This window comes from Monodelphis domestica, chromosome 4 (assembly GCF_027887165.1).
Source record: "Monodelphis domestica isolate mMonDom1 chromosome 4, mMonDom1.pri, whole genome shotgun sequence".
NCBI classification, from domain to species: domain Eukaryota; kingdom Metazoa; phylum Chordata; class Mammalia; order Didelphimorphia; family Didelphidae; genus Monodelphis; species Monodelphis domestica.
Window position 1 is genome coordinate 179058117 of NC_077230.1, and position 21303 is coordinate 179079419.

The 21303-nt window shown below is 36.5% G+C and overlaps 1 protein-coding gene and 1 long non-coding RNA gene across 5 annotated transcripts in view; one reads left to right on the plus strand and one right to left on the minus strand.

Moving 5' to 3' along the window:
- LOC103102393 (uncharacterized) overlaps positions 1 to 21303 on the plus strand; it is a 56422-nt gene that overhangs the window by 24633 nt on the left and 10486 nt on the right. The window contains exon 3 of the long non-coding RNA XR_008911226.1: positions 19031 to 19103. This is a non-coding gene — a long non-coding RNA (uncharacterized LOC103102393). The remainder of the gene's footprint in view (positions 1 to 19030; positions 19104 to 21303) is intronic.
- The window catches only part of ABCB11 (ATP binding cassette subfamily B member 11), a 110409-nt gene that overhangs the window by 3118 nt on the left and 85988 nt on the right, over positions 1 to 21303 (minus strand). For 2 of the 4 annotated variants that reach the window (XM_007494326.2, XM_056793981.1), the window contains 8 exons: positions 16467 to 16571; positions 16199 to 16360; positions 14602 to 14805; positions 13548 to 13789; positions 11285 to 11441; positions 9616 to 9813; positions 6871 to 7077; positions 181 to 327 (listed from right to left, as the gene is read on the minus strand). In XM_007494326.2, the coding sequence (XP_007494388.2) occupies positions 181 to 327; positions 6871 to 7077; positions 9616 to 9813; positions 11285 to 11441; positions 13548 to 13789; positions 14602 to 14805; positions 16199 to 16360; positions 16467 to 16571 (1422 nt within the window). Of the gene's footprint in view, positions 1 to 180; positions 328 to 380; positions 6478 to 6870; positions 7078 to 9615; positions 9814 to 11284; positions 11442 to 13547; positions 13790 to 14601; positions 14806 to 16198; positions 16361 to 16466; positions 16572 to 21303 lie in introns of those variants that run through there. The other 2 variants (XM_056793980.1, XM_007494327.2) reach the window with 2 other exon arrangements.

Consider the following 21303-nt stretch of genomic DNA (forward strand, 5'->3'; position numbering starts at 1 on the left):
TTCTTGATTCCAGCCCTAGCGTTCTATCCCCGAGCCCCTTAGCAGTATTGCATGTTTCTAAAAGGAATGTACTTCTTACTAGAAGACTGAAAATAAGGTTCTTTGCTCCAAATACATCTAAAATCAAAGACATAGACCTAATCACAACAGGACTTCCCATATTCCTTTGGAAATTCATACCTTTTCACTTTCTGTATCTAAGGCAGAAGTTGCTTCATCTAATAACAATATTTTAGGATCCCGAAGGACAGCACGAGCTATTGCGATACGCTGCTTTTGACCGCGAGAGAGCTGGGACCCTTGAGCCCCAACATTAGTTTCATATTTCTGAAAAAAAAAGTAAATGAAACAAAGAGTTACTGAAATGTCACAGTTGCTATGCTCCATAGAACCAGTGTCAATGGCTTCACCATATAGCATAAACTCATCTTCATTTTGTATATATTGTGTATATATTTATTTGTTGTCATCCCTATAAACAAGTAAGCCCCCCTTCACCCCAGCATGGACTTTCACTTTTGTCTTTTTATCCCCATTATCAAACCTAGTCGTTGGCATTTACTAAACATTTAATCAATACTTGCTAATGAGCGCTTGATGACTCGGGTCACTTTTACTTTGAGGTCATCTAAGTCAATGACTTTATTTTATAATATAAAAAAAATCTAATTCTCAGAGAAGCTTACTGACCTGTCTAAGATTACAAAGATAGTAAGCAGCAAAATCAGGGTTCCAATTCAGGTCCTCTGACTAAAATCCCACATGCTTTCCATTATGACATGGCTGTCTATTATGAGTATCAGAGAAAGGAGACAACTTGGCTTCCCTTAGCCCCTGCCATCTCCAGTTTCTTTCCTATATATCTTGTTTGCACATAGTTGTTTACATGTTATTTTCCCATTAAAATGTGAGCTCATTGAAAGCAAGAATTGGGTTTTTTGCCTTTCATTGTATCCCTCGTACTTAGGTAGGGGATTCATAACTGCTTGTTGACTTGACTGGGTCACCTCACAGAATTATTTCACCTTTGATATCTGAAACTTCACAATTCCACTTCAGGATGACACATTCTTATCCTTCTTTCTTAATTTCAAACTCAGATTAAATTTATGTTTTATTCTTATCATGACTTTTAAGTCATATAACCCATCCTGAGCCTCTCTCCCATTCTCCCTTCATTGACTGTAATCATGTGGTCTCCCATGAACATCTCACTATAACTACTACTGCTGAATCTGTCATTCAATGCCCCTTAAGGCTCCTTGTTTTGAAATAAACTCCATCATCTAATTTCTCCACTACTGCTACAAGATTGCTTAGTGCTACTATAGAAAAATTATGAAATCAAATTGATTTTTTTTCAGGATCAAGCAACATATTTTATTTTTCTCATTCATTCACTTTCAACTGGGTTTTACTTTTAATCATCCCATTTGGAATTTTCTTTTTTTTTTAATTTTTTAACATTGTTTTATTTGGTCATTTCCAAACATTATTCATTGGAAACAAACATCATTTTCTTTTCTTCCCTCCCCCTCCCCCCACTTCTCCCATAGCCGATGTGCAGAAATCAAATTGATTTGATCCACTTCAATACATGGTTTACAATCTCCATGTTATAGAGTGGCTGAGTCTTCACTGTTATTCCACTACCTTTCTCGAATCCCTATCTTATTTAGCATAGTGACTGTCCCAAACTTTTTCTTTTCTCTTCTTGCTCCCAAAGGCACTAATTCAATCCCTTCAATTTATTTTTCCAAGTTTTTTTTCTTCCATTAAAATATTCAATTGCAAGTAGAAATAAGTTTTAACAATTTTTTGATATTTTAGAATTCAGATTTTCTCCTTCCCTTCTTCCCCACAGTGAATAGTCTGATATAGATTATATATGTACATATTTCAATGTTGCTCCTGTCATAATAGAAGACACATTATCACACATGCAGTAGAAATCTCATGAAGGAAATATAGTGGAAGATGGTATGCTAAGACTCCTACAGTCCTTTCTTTTGCTGGGGATAACATTTATATCATGGGTCCTTTGTGGTTTTCCTGGGAACAACTTGCTTTGCTAATAATAGTTTAGACCTTCATAGTTGATCAGTGTTTAATATTTGTTGCTATATACATTGCTCTCTTGGTTCTGTTCACTTCACTTTGCCTCAGTTCATATAAGTCTTTCCAGGTTTTTCTGAACTAATCCTGGTCATCATTTCTTATGGTACAAAAGTATTCCATTATGAACATATATTACAACTTGTTCAGCCACTCCCCAAGTTATGGATGATCCCTCAGTTTCTAATTCTTTGCCCCTACAAAAGAGTTGCTAAAATATTTTGGTACAGGTAGGTCCTTTTCCCTTTTCTCTGATCTTTTTGGGATGAACACCCAGTAGTGGTATTGATGAACCAAAGGGTATTGCTCTCCAGAATTATTGTATCTGTTTAAAGTCCACCAACAGAGTATTAGTGTACCAATTTTCCCACATCACCTGCAACATTTATCATTTTCCTTTTTGGTCATGTTAGCCAATCTTATAGGTGGGAGGTAGTATTTTGATTTGCATTTCTGTAATGAAAAATGTTTTTGAGTAATTTTTCATATGAATGTAGAAAATTTTAATTTCTCCCTTTGAGAACTATCTTTTTATCCTTTGATCCTTTTTCAATTGGGGGATGCTTTGTATTCTTATAAATTTGATTCCATTCTCTACATATTTGAAAAATGAGGCTTTTGTGTAAGACACTTGCTATAAAATACGTTTCCAAATTTGTTTCTCTTCTAATTTTGATGACATTGGTTTTATTTGTACAAAATCTTATAATTTAATGTAATCACAATTATCTATTTCATTTTTATCTTTTTTGATCATAAATTCTTCCTTTATCCATTTGTTTCTGGCATCATGCTTTATTTCTAGATCAAGTACCCATTTTGACATTATCCTGGTGTGCAATATGAGATATTGGTCCATAACTAGTCTCTGCCATACTGCTTTCCAGTTTTCCCAGAAGTGTTTGTCAAATAGTGAATTCTTCCCCACAAAGCATGGATATTTAGATTTTTCAACTACTAAATTGCTATGGATATTAACTGCCTTGGAATCATTACCTAATCTATTCCATTGATCCACTGTTCTATTTTTTAGCTGGGACCAGATTTCTTTGATGATTACTGACAACCCCTTCAATTTAAAACAGATAATTTAATTTCATATTTCACTGAGATTTATAACTCATTAGTTCTTTCACTTCCCTTCCTCCATTATTCATAACTCATCATCATCATCATCATCATCATCATCATCATCATCCATTTTCTCCTCCCTCCTTATAGTACTAGAATAGATATTTCTCTTCCTTTAATCCTACTGCTCATATCATTGCTTACCTTACTTAAGGACTTCACTTAAGCAATTTTCTCTCTCTCATTCACTCTCACTCTCTCTATCGGCTCATTCCCATATGCCTACAACATGTATAAGTCTCTAAAAACCATATAATAAAACAAAAACCCTTGGACCATTAATGAAACTTGAGGATTGTATGAACCAGATTCAATCCTGGTGGCTTCTCAATGTTGAATAATATGTTTGACTTACATTTGACCTTGTCCAAAGAGGCTCTTCTGGTAACATTAATTTTATTTGTTTTGTCTCTCTCTACATCAGAACTTTATTGATGCCTAGAGGGCCTCTCAAATCCTATGTGAGTACTGAAGCTAAGAAATTATCAAATATAGAATCTTTATTGAACACAATAGATTATTTAAAGGACTCATACCTAAGATAATAAACTATCAAGATAACTCCCTTCCCTTTTCTGACTTGGATTACGCCTTCCTTAAATATATATATTCTAGAGTTATAATACTGCCCTGTCATATATACACTACTCCAATTGACATTTGATGTTGCCTTTTCCAAATTATCTAAAACCTCCATCTTTCATATCGACCTTCTGCTCCCGCCCCTTAACTTAACCTGCTCTTTTAAAGTCATAAATGACTCCCTAATTACCAAACCCACTGGCTTCATCATTCTTGACCAATTTCCAGTCTCCAACACTATTGATTATGCTCTACTCTTGCATTCAGATTCTCTTTTGCTTATTTTCCTACCTCTCTGACTCCACCTAATCTGGTTCCGTTTGGTTTCCCATCTTCTTCTTATCCCCTTAATGTGAGTGTTCTCCAAAGACCCATCTCAAATTGTCTTCTCTTTTCTTTCTACACTCTTCTTTGGCAATCTTATTTCATTCTATGGTTTCAATCACCAACTCCCAAATCTGGATATTCAGGTTTGTTGACTTTCTTCTGAACTCCAGACCCACAAATCCAACTCCTGGATATGTTGCATAATAGTTGATATTTATTTAGGGCTCTCAGGTTTATCTAGTGCTTTATAGACATAATCTCATTTGATCTTCACAGTAATTCTATAAAATGGGTTTTGAAGTTATTTTATCCTCATTTTCTAGATAAGGAAAACAGAGTCTTAGAGAGGTTAAGTAGTTTGCCCATAATCATATAACTAGTGAGTTCTGGAGGTGAGATTTGAAACTGTCTCCTGACTCCAAGACCAGGATTCTCTCCATCATACCATACTGCCTACCATCTGTCCCAAAGGACCTTAAACTCAATATGTTCCCAACTTGAGTTCATTATATCCTTTCTTACATATGTTCTACCTTCTGACTTTATATTTCTCTCAAGTCATTCAGTGTCCCATATTCATAACCTCAGGTGTACCTTTAATTTCTTTCTCTTTCATTTTTTTATACATGACTTGTTATCAAATTCCATTGATTCCATACGCGCAGCATTTTATGTCCATCTCCTTCTCTTTATTTTACCACTACTGCTCTGGTTCCAGTCTTTATCACCATCCATCTGCATTATTGTAATAACCTTCTTACAGGTTTCCATACTTTTACTCTTTCTACATTCTAGTCCTCTAAATAGCTTATTTGTACATACTATATAGCTGTTGTCTCCTATATTAGATTATGAACTCTTCAAGGGCAAGATCTGACTTTTACTTCAATTTGCATTTAGCATAGTGCCTGGTACATAGCAGGTACTTAATAGATATTTATTGAGTGATGGATTATTATAGCCCATCTTTCATTACACTTCCAGAATCACTTTTCTCATGCTTATATTTTATATCATTTCTCTGCTAAAAAATAATCTTTAATGACTGGCTTCCTATTATTTACCAAAGAAAGGACAAACTTCTCTGACATTCAAGACATTCTACAATTTTGTGACATCCTACTTTTTCTGACTCTTTTGACTTCTCCATGCACTTTTCCCTTATTTATTAGAATTGTGATTTCATTGAAATAGAGAACCCTAATGAGGATGCCCCTCTAACAATGAAGATCTGAGCCTATTCTTCAATGTATAGATTTGAAGAGTTGCCTGGAAGTTGCACTGAGAATCAAGTTACATATGTGGTATATTTCAGAGATATGACTTGAACATAGGTCTTCTTGACTCCAAGGATGACTTTCTACCCACTGGCATGTTTCCCCTCATGGACACCATGAGCCAATCTAATTGAACTATTCTTTCCCCCCTGAATATATACTGTGATTGCACACCTAAATGACTACTCAGACTGTTTCCTATGACTATAAATGCATTCCTTCCTATTCTCTCTGCCTGTTGAAGTTCTTTTTATTAAGAAAATCCACCTCAAATGTCAATTCTTCTAGGAAAATTTCCCCAATCTCTCCTCCTTTCAGAATGCACTGAGCATTTTGTTTTATAATATGCTTATTGTATAATACTGAATAAACCTTGTCAATGTCAAATTCCCCTGCCAAACTGTAACCTCCTTGATTATAATTGTTTTATTTCTTCTGGAGTCTAACACATTGCTTTATATACAGTAGGTGCTTAATAAATATCTGTTGTTGTTGTTGTTGTTGTGCTAAATATTAGCTTTGTGACTTATAGTACAGCTGCCATATTCTCTTTTCACATCAGCATACAACATAATGAACAATATCATGTGCCTGATAATGAGACTAAGTCTCTACAGAGACTTAGAATCAGAAGTGTGTGAGCTATTGTGTCAAAAATCTAGAGGTGTTGAATCTACAATAAACAAGCAAGTTTTTTTTAAAGGATCCATCTTTCCCCTCCAACTCCACCCTCAGCACCATTTTCACCTTTACAAGTGAGAAAAATACTCCCAGGTATTTTATTCTATCTATGGATGCTTTCTGTGGTGCTAGATGAGGAAGGAGAAAGAGAAAAACCTGATAATTTTAATGTAACAAATGAACAAATAAATTTAAACTGAAAAAAAAGACAAATGAGAAAAACAAGCAACTTCTATTCCTAGGAGATTCTAAATGAAGAGAAAAACAAAAGTAAAAGAAGATATTTGCCTGTCTGGGATGATTCCAACTTCTTCATCTTTATTTTTTCTGTGTCTCTGATCCCAAAAGAAATAGCTGTAATGAACTTTGTTGATAGAGAAGCAAAGAATTCAAGCAGAGATAGATTAATCCTTGACACATAGAAAAGCCAGTCTACAGCACAGCAGGTGTAGCTCGTAACTGCCCCCAAATAGATTGACCCCAATGGAGATGTTATTTTGCCTGTCAGATTCAAAAGGGTTCTTTTCTCAAGTGTAGTTAATGGTACAGAGTCTCCTCTCAAAACATAAAAGAATGTTGGCATAGCACATTTATTTTACTCTTAGAGAGTAATAAACTGTGGAGTACAAGAAAATTATAATGTTTCCATGTATAGTCTTGGGCTTCCCTTTCCAGTCATTACCAATCTGCTTTTGATTTCTGCTTCCCTTTTCTATGGAAAATGATTCTGGGCCAACTACTCTGCTGTGATACTTACCTCTGGAAGTGACATGACAAACTCATGTAGCTGAGCCTTCTTTGCTGCATCAATGACAAGCTCCATTGGAACATCCTTAGTGTTATCTCCATATCTGATGTTGTCAGCAATGCTGCAGGCAAATAATATAGGCTCCTGAGATACAATTCCAATTTTAGATCGAAGGAACTGGACGTTAACACGTTTGCTATCATGTCCATCTATTATCTGCCAATAAAGGGGATAATACAGTTCATCATAGTATGGAATTCCAGCCAGTGAGGAATTTTCCACATTCAGAATTCCACATTTCTTCTTGTAGAAGAAGCTCAATACCAGCATTTCACAACACTATTAAGGCTTTATTTTTGGTTGGAATTCGGCAAAACTATACACCCACCAGGAACTCAGATGTAAAAAATTTTACTGTATGCTTTCTTTGGGGTTCTATGATTTTTTTGATGTGGATTCTCCCTCCATCAAGGCAGACTGCAAACCTTCTAAACCTTAGTGGTCTTTGTTACTATAACTACAGCAATTATTGAGCTTGTCATCAACACAAATGAAGTGTGGTTCTTGGATAGGTTAGGGTTATGGTCAGGGTTAAGGTTAAGATTAGAGACAAGTGTCAGATTCAGAGTCAGAGGCATGAATTTAGGATTAAGGTTAGGGTTAGGGTTATGACCATCACTGGGCTTCTATTTGAAGATTTTCTGCTTAGGAGGATTTCCTAGGGCTCGTGTGCCACATTCTAGGCTTTAGAACCTAGAATCACTTTTGCATCATGATGAGGTATCTGAGTAGGAATTTACCAGCTGTGTTTCATATAAAGAAAAAGATACATTCTCCTGTAATGGTGGGGTAAAAGATGCCCTTCAATAAATAATTTATTACATTTTAAAAGTTCACAGTATAACAATGCTTAGCAATTAACATTCCAGTTGCCATCATCAATAGTCATTTTGACACACTGAAATTCAATAAGGATTCAGAAAACTAGCCAAGAGTCTCACCATTGGATGGCATAGGACATCTCAATTCCCAGGCCCTCTACCTTTATAATAAAGAGCTCTGAGCTGGATAATAGGAAACAATATGGCACGATGTAAAGACCACACTGTCTCTTCTATGTGGCTGGGAACAGGAGTAGGGGGAAGACACCAGATATTTAGTAGCTTCCTACTTTAATTATCTTTTCTAGTTTCTAGGTTGCTGAAGGAGGAAAAGTGCTACTAAAATGTAAACCTAACAAAATTAAAAATTGTACAATTTTTTAAAAATCATTATTTTCCATTTCTGGGCCCTAAAACTTTAGAGCCCTGGAACAGAAGCCTGATTGCCTTGTCCTAGTTATAGTATGGTTGAACAGATAAAATATGCTCTACTGGTTACTATAGGGAGATACAAAAGACCTAGTAAATATGGTCCCAGTCTTCAACGACCTTAAAATTACCTTGGACAATAGGTTTTATGTGTCTGACATTTTTGGGAATTATATTCTTTTCTTTTGGTAAGTATTGATTGCATTATAATCTGTTGCCTATAAAATCTAATCCGCAGCTACTTTCAAAGCAGATCAAATGTTTTTATATTGAAAATAATTAGCAGAAAGTGATGGTAAATACTATGCAGTCATCATTCAATATTCATTGATAGTAACTGTTTGCTACTCCAGGATCTTATTCCTCTTGATTTCACATTTCTAGTCTTCCCTAATCTTTTATATCTATTTACTTATTTCATCAAATCCTCTATTTGCTTTGCTTTGTGTGGGACTGTTCTTTAGTAGCATCCCTCAGTTTCCTTTGTTATCTTTTACCATTATATGAGCCATTTCCATTGTCAGTTTCTCTTGTTCCCTCCTTTCCCTTTTTCATTCTTCCCTTCTTTCCCTCCTTTACCTTCTGTTCTTCCCTTCTTTCTTTTTCTCCTATCCTCCTCTATTCTCTACTTCTCTTTCTTTCTCTTCTTTTTTCCTTTCTTTCTCTCTTCCCTTCTCTCCTTTTCTCTCTTCCCTTTTCCTTCTTTTTCCTTCTCTTCTCCCTCTTTTTACCTCTCCCACTGTTCTCTTTCTGTTTCTCTTTCTGCCTCTGTCTTTCTCTTTCTCTCTGTCTCTGTCTTGTCTGTCTCTCTTTCTTTGTCTTTCTCTTCTCTCCTCTCCTCTCCCTCCTCCATTCTCATTCCTCTACACCAATTATCCAACAGAACTTTCATCTGTCTGACATCTTCAAGGAGATTGAAATACTTTGAGGTAGCCTCAAAAAAAATACTAACAAAATCAAAATACCTCGCTAAATTCTCCATTCAAATGTTTTGCTCCAACATGTGCAATATTTATTCTATTTGGATAACAAGTCATATGAACAGAAACCCTCTATCCTTTTCCTGTACACCAGCTTTGACTGGTTCAATTAACTGTCTCCCGCTAGCTTTCCAAGTCCCCCTTTTTCAGATTCCCCACCATCTCTCTCCTAGTTAGGCTTCACTTTCTGCTTCATTCCCAGCAGGCTCAGGATTCTCTTAAATACACTGAGCTTCAGGTTTCCAGAGTGACTCATTATCATTGGATAATGCAATAGTCAGCAGACTGTCAAGAACAAGGAATTATGGGAGCAAAATCAGGTCAATCAGCAAATGGATGAAAATGGAAAAGCATTCAGAGTTAAGTGTCCAAAGCAAGAGCCAAGGAGTGAGTCTAGCCAACCAGAACTTTGGAAGAAAATTTCAGGAAGTCAAAGACAGCCTGCAGCAAACAGGAATACTTACCACTTGCCCTTTGTTAGGGTCATAGAATCTCTCCAGCAGCTGAACACAGGTACTTTTTCCACAGCCACTACTTCCAACAAGTGCCAGGGTCTGTCCAGGCTTAACAGATACTGAGAAACCATTCAAAACTTGTACACTGGGTCTGGATGGATATGTAAACTTGCAGTCAACAAAGTCAATGCTCCCTTTGAAGTTATCCTGTGGTTGGAAGAAATAGGGAGTTAGTTATATTCACATCAGAGTCTAGAACCTTGAAAAAGTATGTTTATCCTCTCTTAAGATACCTTTACTATTATGATGACAGAGCCTACTCTTTAGAAATAGCAATTGAATAAGATGAAATTCTGTGCTATTAGATATGGAGGGCAGGGAAGGTCTGAGCAATGGAGCAAAAAGACTTTCCTTCTTTTTCTGTTTTTCTTTTTCTGTTTCTGAATGTATTTCCTTCCCTGGATTCACTAGGAAGGAAACTAGATCTCAAACTCTATGACACTGAATGCCTATAGCAAAGAAAAAGATATTAATGGGACATAGTTTCTTGGATTCATAACTCCTTATCTATTCACCTGGCAAGTCTTCCAAAAAAAAAAGTAATCCTTTTCCCTAAGAATGACTCAGAAGCAAAATTGCCAGGTCATATAGAAAGCTGATTTAAAATACAAGCTATGGAGAGACACACTGACCTTTAGTATTGTTCTGTAATTCACTTACAGTGACAGGGGTTTTGTTCTAACGATTGACTTTATAAAATTTGGGTTTATTCAGCTCATCTGGAATGGAAAGGTTAAATGGTTTGTTCTGGGTTACAAAATTTAAAATTTATTGGTCAGTTATGTCTGGATCTTTGTGCCCCAATTTGGGGTTTTCTGGGCAAAGATACCAGAGAGGTTTGTCATTTCCTTCTCTAGCTCATTTTATAGATGAGAAAATGGAGGCAAACAGGGTTAAGTGACATACCCAGGGTCACATAAGTAGTAAGAGTCTGAGGCTGGCTTTGAACTCAGGAAGATGAGTCTTTCTGACTCCAGAAATGGTACTCTATCCATTGTACCATCAAACTGCTCAAAATTTAAAAGTACCAGAGACTAACTTTGACCCCATATTTTCCTGACTTCAAACCCTTTCTCTCTTTACTAGATCATTCTCAACCTGTGATTTCTTTGGTATAGAGAGCTCTTGGTGAGACACTTCCTTTATCAATTCAGGCTGATTCTCTAGGAGTCTTAAAGAATTGCCTAGAGCACTGAAAAGTTAAATAACAACATCCAAACAGTATGTGCCAGAGGCAAGACTTAAACCAGTGTCTTTCTGACTCCAAGGCCTACATTCTAATCCGAAAGGCATACTATCACTCATAATTCAATATTATGAGATGATGAATTTATTTCAGGATTCTATGTCAGAACAACTTCAATGATAATGTGACAAGCACATCTGTCTTCATTTATCTTGATACTAAATCTATATCTCATTATGCAGAATTGAAAATTATATTTTGCTGTGAAAAGAAGTGCTAATTCATTTCCCTTTTGTATGGGCATGAATTCATGTGATGACATATTCAATTGAATTGATATGAATCCATCAAGTACACAACAAGCTGGGCTGCCAAGGTCAAGTTAATGACCAAGCTGAGGGGTACTATCTGAGCCCTACTTTCTGTTCTTACCCATTTTTCGCCTGTGTGACTGTACACGTTGATTTTGGGTTGATAGTCTAAGAGCTGGAAAAAACGTGCTGCAGCTATTTTAGCTTTGGCATAACTTGGAGTGTAAGAAGAAGCTTTTCCAAGAGCAGTTCCACTGGTCACCACTGCAGATATAACCCTGTGGGCACCAAGACAATCAAGTCAACTTATTTCAGGAAACATTTAAGAAATGACCATAACATGATAGGTACCTTACTGTGCACTAACACTCATGTACTCTAAAATAAGGCTTTTTAACTTTTGGGGGTTTTATGGACCCTTTAGGCAATTTGGCAATCTATGAAACACATAGAATTCTTAGGTTATCTTTCCTGGATCTATTTTCCAAGTCAGTTGTTTTTTCTGTGAGATATTTCAGATTTTTTTCCTATTTTTCCTGTTTTTGAATTTGTTTTATTGTTTTTGATGTTTTGTGGAATCACTAGCTTCCCTTGGTCCAATTCTAGTTTTTGAGGAAGTCATTTTTCTATTTTGATATTTTATGCTTCCTTTTTTAGGAAGGTATTTACTTGCTTGGGGTTTTATATTTCCTTTTTTTAGGGAGTTTTTTTTAAGTGAATTGTTGTTCTAGGTTGTTGACTTTATCATTTTCTCATATGGAATTGTCAAGGTTACCAATGATATTGAAATATAATTAAGAAAAATTCATAGACTCCATGACAAATATCCAAAAGATGCCCCCCACCCACCCACCTACACACACACACACACACACACACACACACACACACACACACACACAGGAGTTCATAAATCCCAGGTTGAGAATCCTGATATAGAACTCTAATGGCTCCATGCTCTCATCACTGTGGGCAATCTCCTCAACAAAGAACATTACAACCCCATCATTCCTGCCTATCCTTTGAAGTGCTTATCCACATACTCAAATAAATGCACCACAGGATATAAAGATGAAAATAACCTAGTCAAGCATTGGCAAATGTTTTCAAGATCATATGCCCAAAGTACAACTTCAAGCTGCTTGTGATCCCCCTGCATTATCCCTGACAGCTGAGGGAGGAAGTGCTCACATTGAGTGGCTCGACAGAGGGGCAGCACATGCAAAAAATGCCCTCGGGCATTGTAGAGAGGGGGAATGGAGCAGCCTTCTCTGCTGCACCAGCACCTGTGCCACAGTTTTGCCAACACAGACCTAGTTCCTTTGTCCAAAGAACTTTGTCTAAAATAACCAATAAATCAGATACTTTCTTTTAAGTACCTACTATATGTCAGGCCCTGTGTTAGTCCCTAGGACTACAAAGACAAAATAAAAATAACCTGTCCTTGAGGAGCTTATAATTTAGATAGAGGAGTATAGCCATTGAGCAGCCATAGAAATGCTGTATGATCTGCTAAATGTATCAAGACCTGTGTCAAGCATTTGATAGTATCTGTGGTTTCGTCAACATGACTTTAGTGTAGCCAAGTTTTTGCCCCAAGACACCCTTTCCCCACACTATCCTAAGTAACTGCATAGCTTATAATGAAAAAGTGAGAGGACAAGAACATTGTTGTATGCATGGGTCTGCCTTAGTACTTAAACAATCTGGCAGGTCTTCATTAGTAGAAATGCTGTAGCAGCAGTAGCTACTGTTAAATGCCACTTTGTAACCATGCAGAAAATATTTCTGGAGGGAAATTATTGAGGAGAAAGAGTATCAGCTATGAAATGGGAGGCGGCCTCAAAAGCAATGCCTTTATATTACAGATGTGGAAATTGAAGCTCAGGGAGGCTAAGCAATTTCTTCATGGTCACAGATACAAGAAACAATAGAGGCAGGATTTGAAGCAGATCCTTTGATTTAAGACCAAATCAGATATAACGTATATATAAAAAAAACCTTGTTTGGTACAGGGAATAAGCCAGCAGATAGCTCATTCTCATTTGTAATGGCCTAATAGCCTTTAAGCTCTTTCTTGAAACTCTCTGAAATTTCAGTCATGGACTCTCATAATTCTTGAGAACTAGATGCCAGAACCACACATTTCTAGGAGTTATAGGTAGGCTTCAGTTATGAAACAAACACCATTCCTCCTTTTTAATCTTTACCCACTGCCTGAGACCAATTGGCTAGAGACCCTCTCCTCTCAGCAAGTAAACAAAAACTTAAAGGGTACTTTTCTTTGGAACTCTTTGTTAAGGACTGTGGCCCAAGTTCATTGTTACACTCTCCACTGAAACAGAGAATAGTTTCTCTGAAAGACCTGGTGCACAAATTATTACCTGAAGACATAGCTGAAATGGAGTCCTTCATGAGGAACCAGATATCCTCCATATCGGTAAGAGGCTGAATTGGTTATAAATACTATGCCTTGTGCAAAGCCAAAGCATAATCCATGGATATTTGCTTTTCGGACGGCTGTACTGAATAACTTTTCCAGTGCCCTCTCATACGCTTCAATGAAACGCATTTCCTTTCCCATCCCAGCAACTGTACGGATATTACTGAGGGCTTCATTAGAAATCTGAAGAATTAAAAATAAAAACTCTTAGAGGTAAAAGAGAAGAAATGACTGCTCTATTCCTGGAACACCATCATGGGCTCTTCTTTTGCAAACCAAGATGGGTTGCACAAATCAGAAGCTCAGAGAATGAACCCCTTAAGAGAGTGGGCATGTGGATAGTATAATTTGGGCTATTTTTTAGAGTAACTATATCTAGAGTCTGCTTGATAGAAATAGTAACCTAATTAACCATGGAAATAAACTTAGTTATTTTTCAGTTGTTCAGTCATGTCTTACTCCTTGTCATTCCCTGGATCACACTGTCCAGGAGATTTTCTTGGCAAAGATACTGGAGTGGTTTGCCATTTCTTTCTCCAAGGGATTTAGTCAAAAGAAATGGTTTCATGATTTACTCAGGATCAGCTAATAAGTGTCTAAGGCCAACTTTGAAATCAGGATCTTCTTGACTCTAGACCCATCACTCAATCTAGTGAGCCACCTTGCTGCCTCCACATTATAATACACATAGATTGAGGTCCTAAAACAGATTTTTAAAAAATCCTTATTCTTTTTTTTTTTTTTTGAAAAAAAATTTAAAGAAGACTGAATGTATAACCCATCTACCTTTAATGTTTATCACCAATAGAGATAGGGGAATGTTGAACTAGGATTCTAAAAAATATGAAAAAGGTTGGTGGGGACTTTTGGGGTTGGTAAGATATTTTGTAAATCAATAGGTTCTTCTTTACCCTATGCAAATCTAGCATGCTGCCTGATTGTTTTTTTGTCCAAAGTGATGTTGAAATTCAGATACGTCCTTCCCCTGCAATTACCTGGCCAATGGCTTCTAAGACATGCTTGTCTGTAGAGGCAAATCCTGTCAACATCCGAGCTTGTATGGCTCCTGATAAAGCTAAGAAGGGAAGGAAGCATGAAATCACTAGACTTAGTTTCCAGCTGAAGATAAATGAAATGATCAGGGCCACACCAATATTGGAGAGGGAACTGACGATCATCCCAATCTGAGTTCCAGTAGCCTGAAAATTAAACACAATCCAAGGCAATGATTGTCATAATATATGAAATACTTTATGTGTTCAAAAAAATTCAAAACATTGTTATCAACATGGATTATCATAGATGTAACTCTCTCTAGAATCAGTCCAATAAATGAAATGCAGTGTTTTTGGTTCTCCAAAATAAATTTTCTTAGAAATTAAACTTCTTTACTAAATTTAAAAATTACTGCAAAGCATTCCCTTGAATTAATATAAACCTTCAGTGGAAATAGAAACAAAAGGAAATCCACGTAAGCTAACCAGCAAGGGATTCAATTAAGGCATAATGAAGAATATTCTGGTGGGGAGGACTATAAGGCACTGAATGGGTCCCTAAGGGAGACTGTGACATTTTCTTCTCTGGAACTCCTTAGAAAGAAGTTGAAGGCTTATCTGTCTGGCAGGTGGTTAAGCTGTTAAGGCAGGAGGATGGATTATATGACCTTTAGAAATCCCCTCTATAATTTGAGTCCTCTGGTTTCTGAAATTATAAAAGTGAAAGTAGCAAGAAAATAGTCTTATTAAAAAGATTCTTGGTTGTTGAGAGGAGTAGAGAACATTTGCTTTTGTTTTCACTAGTAAGTATTATTTGCCACACTCACAAAAACTCACAGCAATCATATGATATGCACATGGTTTAGGAGAAAGTTTTTGCTCACTTTTTCCTTTCTTAGGAAATGAATGCAAATTTAAAAATGGGTAACAGAAAGTATTTACTTGTGGTAGGAATAGGGTGGGGTGGAGATGATTTCTAAGAAAATGTTGGCGTTGGTACTGGAGCTAAGTGAGATAAGTCAGATTAAACAGTGATTAGTCTAGAATCTTTTAAAAATGTACTGTTTCATCCAGCACCTTAAAGTGAAGTCTCTTATACAAATCTGTAGTTGGCTGTGAATAGTAACTACCAATTAGGATCTCTCATTCTTTTAGCTCAGTTCCCCTGACCCAACTTTTACCCTGGGCGTCTGAGAGAGTATAAAAGGCCTTCTACTTCCACAGAAATTACACTTCAGAGCAACAAATGACCTTGGAGAATTTGGAGTTTTGTTTGCCAAGAATGGGCACAAAGATCCACCAAACATAAACTTTTCCATTAAGCATGTCACATGAATTTCAAAAACTGGGAAAAGAGGCTGCAATATCCAGGAAAACAAAAATAAAAGCTCATAGCTATAAAGACTTTCAAGAGATACAGGATTGTATCCATTTATTGCCAATCTTAGAATTGATGGAAAATATGACCCTGGCACATCCCAGACCCTCAGGTACCTAAACCATTGAAAAATATGTAGATGTCTGAAGAGATGATTGAAAAGAGAGAGTTCCTTCTGGATTTCTCTTTGACTTTCCCTTCTATCCTCCTATGACTTACTCCTTGAACTTGAGATGCATCTGTAGCCAGTCTTGTTGTCAGAGCTCCAGGACTGTTCTTTATGTCATCAAACCAGCCAATGTCTTGCCCTAACATGGCCTGGAAACCAAATCTACGAAGTCGTTTGGTGAGTAGCTCTCCAGATTTTGCAAATGTGTATCCCTAAAGCATACAAATGAGAACTTTTTTACTGATTTTTAAAATAGGAAAGGGATGGCATTGGATTTTTAAACAGTTTCCTAAAAATTATTAACTAAAAGTTCATTACCTGTAGAAATTGACTGAAAAAGGATGCAATTCCTAATATTATGAAGAATATGCAGAGTCCATCAATCTGAGACCTTTGTTCTTCCTTATCGAGTATAGAAAAGGTCTTTGGGAAAAATAAGAGACAAGAAATGTTATCATAAATAAAGTCAAATGACACATTTATAGATATTTAAAATGCATTCTGGAATAAAGACATTTGTTTTTACTTAGAAACCAAAAAAACACATTGAAGCATATTGTTATAAGTATGCTTATAAAAATTCAGAAGTATGTTCAAGAATCAGGGAGGGTATTGGACTTAGAATAAGGAAGTTATAGTTCAAATTCTGCCTCATTAGCACTATGAATCTGATTAAGTCCTTTAACTTCTTGGAGCCTCAGTTTCCTCATTTATAAAAAAATAGGAGTTGATCTAGATGATCTCTAAGGTCCTTTCCAACTCTGAAGTCCATGATCAATTTTTATTTAATATTCATAAATACTTCAAGATTCATAAATGGTTTAATTCTTATTTCATATTCATGAATATTTAAATTATCCTAATAATATTCAAAATGCAATTATTTTGTAATTTTCAGGTGTAGGTTTAAAAATTAATGCAATGATAATGTTTTTACTTCTTATCTGGACCCTATGTTTTATAGTTTAATAGTGCCATATAGTTATTAAACAATGTACTAGTTTCCAGCAATAACATCAACTGTTTATCAACCTTGAAATTCTCTGTTGCTAGGAAAAGGTATCAATATTATAATCAATCTGCTTTTATAATATTTACTATGCTCACTCTACCTCTTACCAGTTGATTCACTTTATGCTTCTTAAAATACAATTTTTTTTTAAAATTTTAAAAACCCTTACCTTCCCTCTTGGAGTCAATACTGTGTATTGGCTCCAAGGCAGAAGAGTGGTAAGGGCTAGGCAATGGGGGTCAAGTGACTTGCCCAGGGTCACACAGCTGGGAAGTGTCTGAGGCCAGATTTGAACCTAGGACCTCCCATCTCTAGGGCTAGCTCTCAATCCACTGAGCTACCCAGCTGCCCCCTAAAATACAATTTTAATCTTGGTACCTCCCACCTACTCCACAATCTCTTGTGGATTCTCATTTCTTTGTTCAGTCATTTCAGTTACACTCAACTCCTCAGAATTTTCTTGACAGATACTAGAGTGGTTTGTCATTTCTTTCTCCTTCTCATTTTGCAGATGAGGAAACTGAGGCAAACAGACTTCAATGACTCACTGAGGGTTACACAACTATTAAGGGTCTGAGGCTAGATTTGAACTCAGGTCTTCTTGACTCCAAGCCTGGCACTCTATCCTCTGTGCCACCTAACTGTTCACCAAAATACCTACCAAATAAAAACTAAGCTCCTTGCTCTAGCACTTGTAGAACTTTCGACTTTGTATCAAGTTTATCTTTCAAATTTTCCACTACTCTCCCTCATACATATCATATGTCTCAGACAAATTGGACTATTCACATTTCCCAAACATGCTCACAATTTCCCACTTTAATGCTTTTGTTTGTTCCATTCCCTCTGCCTAGAATACTCTCCATACCTAAGGCTCTCCCTATCGAGATCCACCTTAAATGCTACTTCCTCTATCATGCCAACTGGAAGTGAACTCTCTGCTATGAGTGTGACTTTGTGTTGCTCAAATATCTCAAATAACAAAGTGAATTAAATTAGTTATCTTGTCCTATTTCCTCTTGTTTCCTTGAAAATCTAGAAGGTATGTCTTATAGAAAGTATATTTTCCCCCATTGTAGCATCTAGCACAATGTAGGTACTTAAATATATAGAGAATAAATATTAAGTTTAGGTAAAACTGTGCATTTTTGTTCCAATATCAAAGGTTCCTCTTCACAGTGGTGTGTAGGAAGAGAACAGCACTATAGAAAGTGATACCTGGCCTCTGAACTACAAGCTGATGTCCAAATCTACATGTTCCCTCAGTTCTCTTTCCCTTTCATGCATCCCTCAGTTTGTATTCAGATCTATTTCCTTCCTTCTTTCATTCTCCTTCCCCAAATCACCAATCTAAAGTATAATTAATTGACAAAACAAGTTGTTTATGACCTAAAATCCAAATCCACCTGCCATACTAGGTTCAGCCCTTTACTCAAACCCCTGAAATCCTGGGATTCTTCTATTTAGTAGTGTGAAGATTAGAAATAACTCTCCCCTGATTATGAAGATTAAAATTGTAAACCCTGCCTATTTTTAGATTTAATCACCAAAAGTGTAAACACCCTACTTAAAAGTTGAGTATAGAAATCTGCCCATTTTTTAGATCACTAAAAGCATAAACATCCCACTTAATCATTAAATGGGAGGTCTGTCACCCATGTGTGCAATAGTGTGTGATGAATCAGAATTAAACTAACTGCCCCTGAGCAGTCTTAGAGCAAAGCTTCAACTGTGATTGGTAGACATAAAATTAGGGAAAGGCACAGGAAGTGATGCAAAAGAAGGATCTTTAAAAGGAGCTGTCACTTCCTTTGAGAGGCAGTTCTTCATTCTTTGAAAGTAGAGACTGAAGACTATTCTTCATTCTTAGGAATGGAGGCTGGACCCGAGACCCTGTTCCTGGTGAGGCTGTTCTAAAATCTCTTCCTTTGAACTGACACGTGGTAAGTGAAAAGCTGACTCTCAACTGCTGGATTTTCTGAAAAAAAAAAAACTAACCTCAGGAGAGACTTACCTCTTGAGAGAGACTTAGATATCTTACCTTACCCTCTCTCTGATTTTCTTACTTCACTCTTTCTACATTTTGTAAATAAATTGTAAGTAAATCTCTTTGGAATAAATTAAATCCCTGGGGACCACACTCTTAAATAATCCAGTCCAACCCTTTTAAAATTAACCCCTTTCCCCCCTTACAGTAGCAGCCACTTGTCAGGCTAAATTGACCTTATGTATAGCTTTTGTCTAGACTACTGCTTCACCAGCTTATTTAAGTCTTGCTTCTTTGGACTTGCTCTGAGAACAATGATCAATCAACTCTTCCCTTTCTGGGAAGGAAGGTTCAATCAATTCCCTAAGATTCCATTTACCATTTTGGTGACTTCTGAGACCAAAACACCCTTTCTAGGTCACTACCCTCCACTATATGTTGTCTTCCTCATTGAAATGTAATCTCATAGCCAGAGACTTATTTTTTGTACTTAGCACAATGTCTGACACATAGTAAGTACTTAATTTTTTTTTTAAAATTCGTTCTATGGGAAGCCTATAGGTCATGGCATAAGCCAAGGCCTACTGACCCTAATTCATGAACTATAGATTCCAGCTACTTTCCAGTGTATATTGGAATTTCTTAGTGACTTATTTGAGCTCAGCTCCAGGAGGGAATAGTTTTAATGATGGGTTTAAATTCAATTATCTGATGAGAGGGAAAACTAAGATATCACTGTTACACAAACATTCAAAAAACCTTCTGTCTTGGTTTCTACTAAGAGTTCTAGATTATTGGCATTCGATAAAATTCATTCTATGAATGAAAAGATTGACATAAAGGTCACTTTGAATAAATAAAAAGTTTAAACTATAGAGTGTTTTTAAAAGAGAAATATAGTTTCATTTTCAAGTAATTATTGCCACTAAACCCAGAATAACAAAATATTATTCAATAGTAGTGGCCCAGTATGGCCCCCTTTAATATATAGATTTAAATTATTTTAACTAGCAAAATGATAAAATGCTGGATTTGAATCTAGGTTCCAATCTTTCCTCTGACATTTAACTTATAACCCTGTTTTAGTCATTTAATCTGTATGAGCCTAAGGTAACTTTTTAAGACATGTCCTTAATTATAAATGGGTTGCAATCCACTTTGACCAATGAGATCATAGATTCTTGAGGTAATTCAATTAACTAGCTTATCAATCATTTCTATGATAGATTTTAAGTACCTGAAAGCATTTTATTTCCTTAAATAATTTAAACCTCTCAAAATTTATTACAGTGTTAAAATAACTTAGAAAACATTTTGCTTTAGTAAAATATTCTCTGCCTGGCCCCTCAATGTTTCACAAGGGTTTGTCTTTGACTCCTTTTTTCTCTGTATTCTCTTACCCTATGCAGTTGCCCTACAAATCTAGAACCTACCCTGGCTGCTTCTCTAAAATTCAAGCTTGCATCTCTAGCTGCCTATAAGAAATCTTTAGCAGGATGTCCTGTTATTGCCTCTAACTCCCATGTCCAAAATCAAGTTTATTATCCTTCTCCATGAACATGTTTCTCCTAATTTTGTTATTACTGTCTATGGTGGTGGTGTGTTCACTCAGCTTCCCCTGTTTGTAATCTTGGTGTTCTCTTTGACTAATGTCTTTCCCTTAACTCATTACAATCTCCCCCAACCGCTCTTTATTTCAATCCCCACTCCTCTAACAGGGCTTTTGTGATGATCTACAAGAATGATGTTACAGGAGCCTTTTGAGAGGTCTTTCCATCTCTACTGTCTCCTGACTCCCATCTACTTCACTATGAAGTGATCATTTGCAACATGCAAAGATTCTACAGCTGCCTATGATAGGGAAGGCTGCTCACGGGGCTATAAAGCAGCAGCCAGGACATATCCCCTGGAAGTAGTGGAATAGATTCTGGATTCAGATACCACCTAGCTGTGTGACCCTGGGCAAGTCACTTAACTCTTGTTTACTCATCTGTAAAAATGAGACAGAGAAGGAAATGGCAACTCATACCATTATCTTTGCCATGAAAACCCCAGAAGGGAAGATGAAGAGTCAGGCAGAACTGAAATGACAAAAGAACAACTCTCTGTGCCTATTAGCCTAACCCAGCATCCCAGAAGTGCACTGTGAAGAGCCA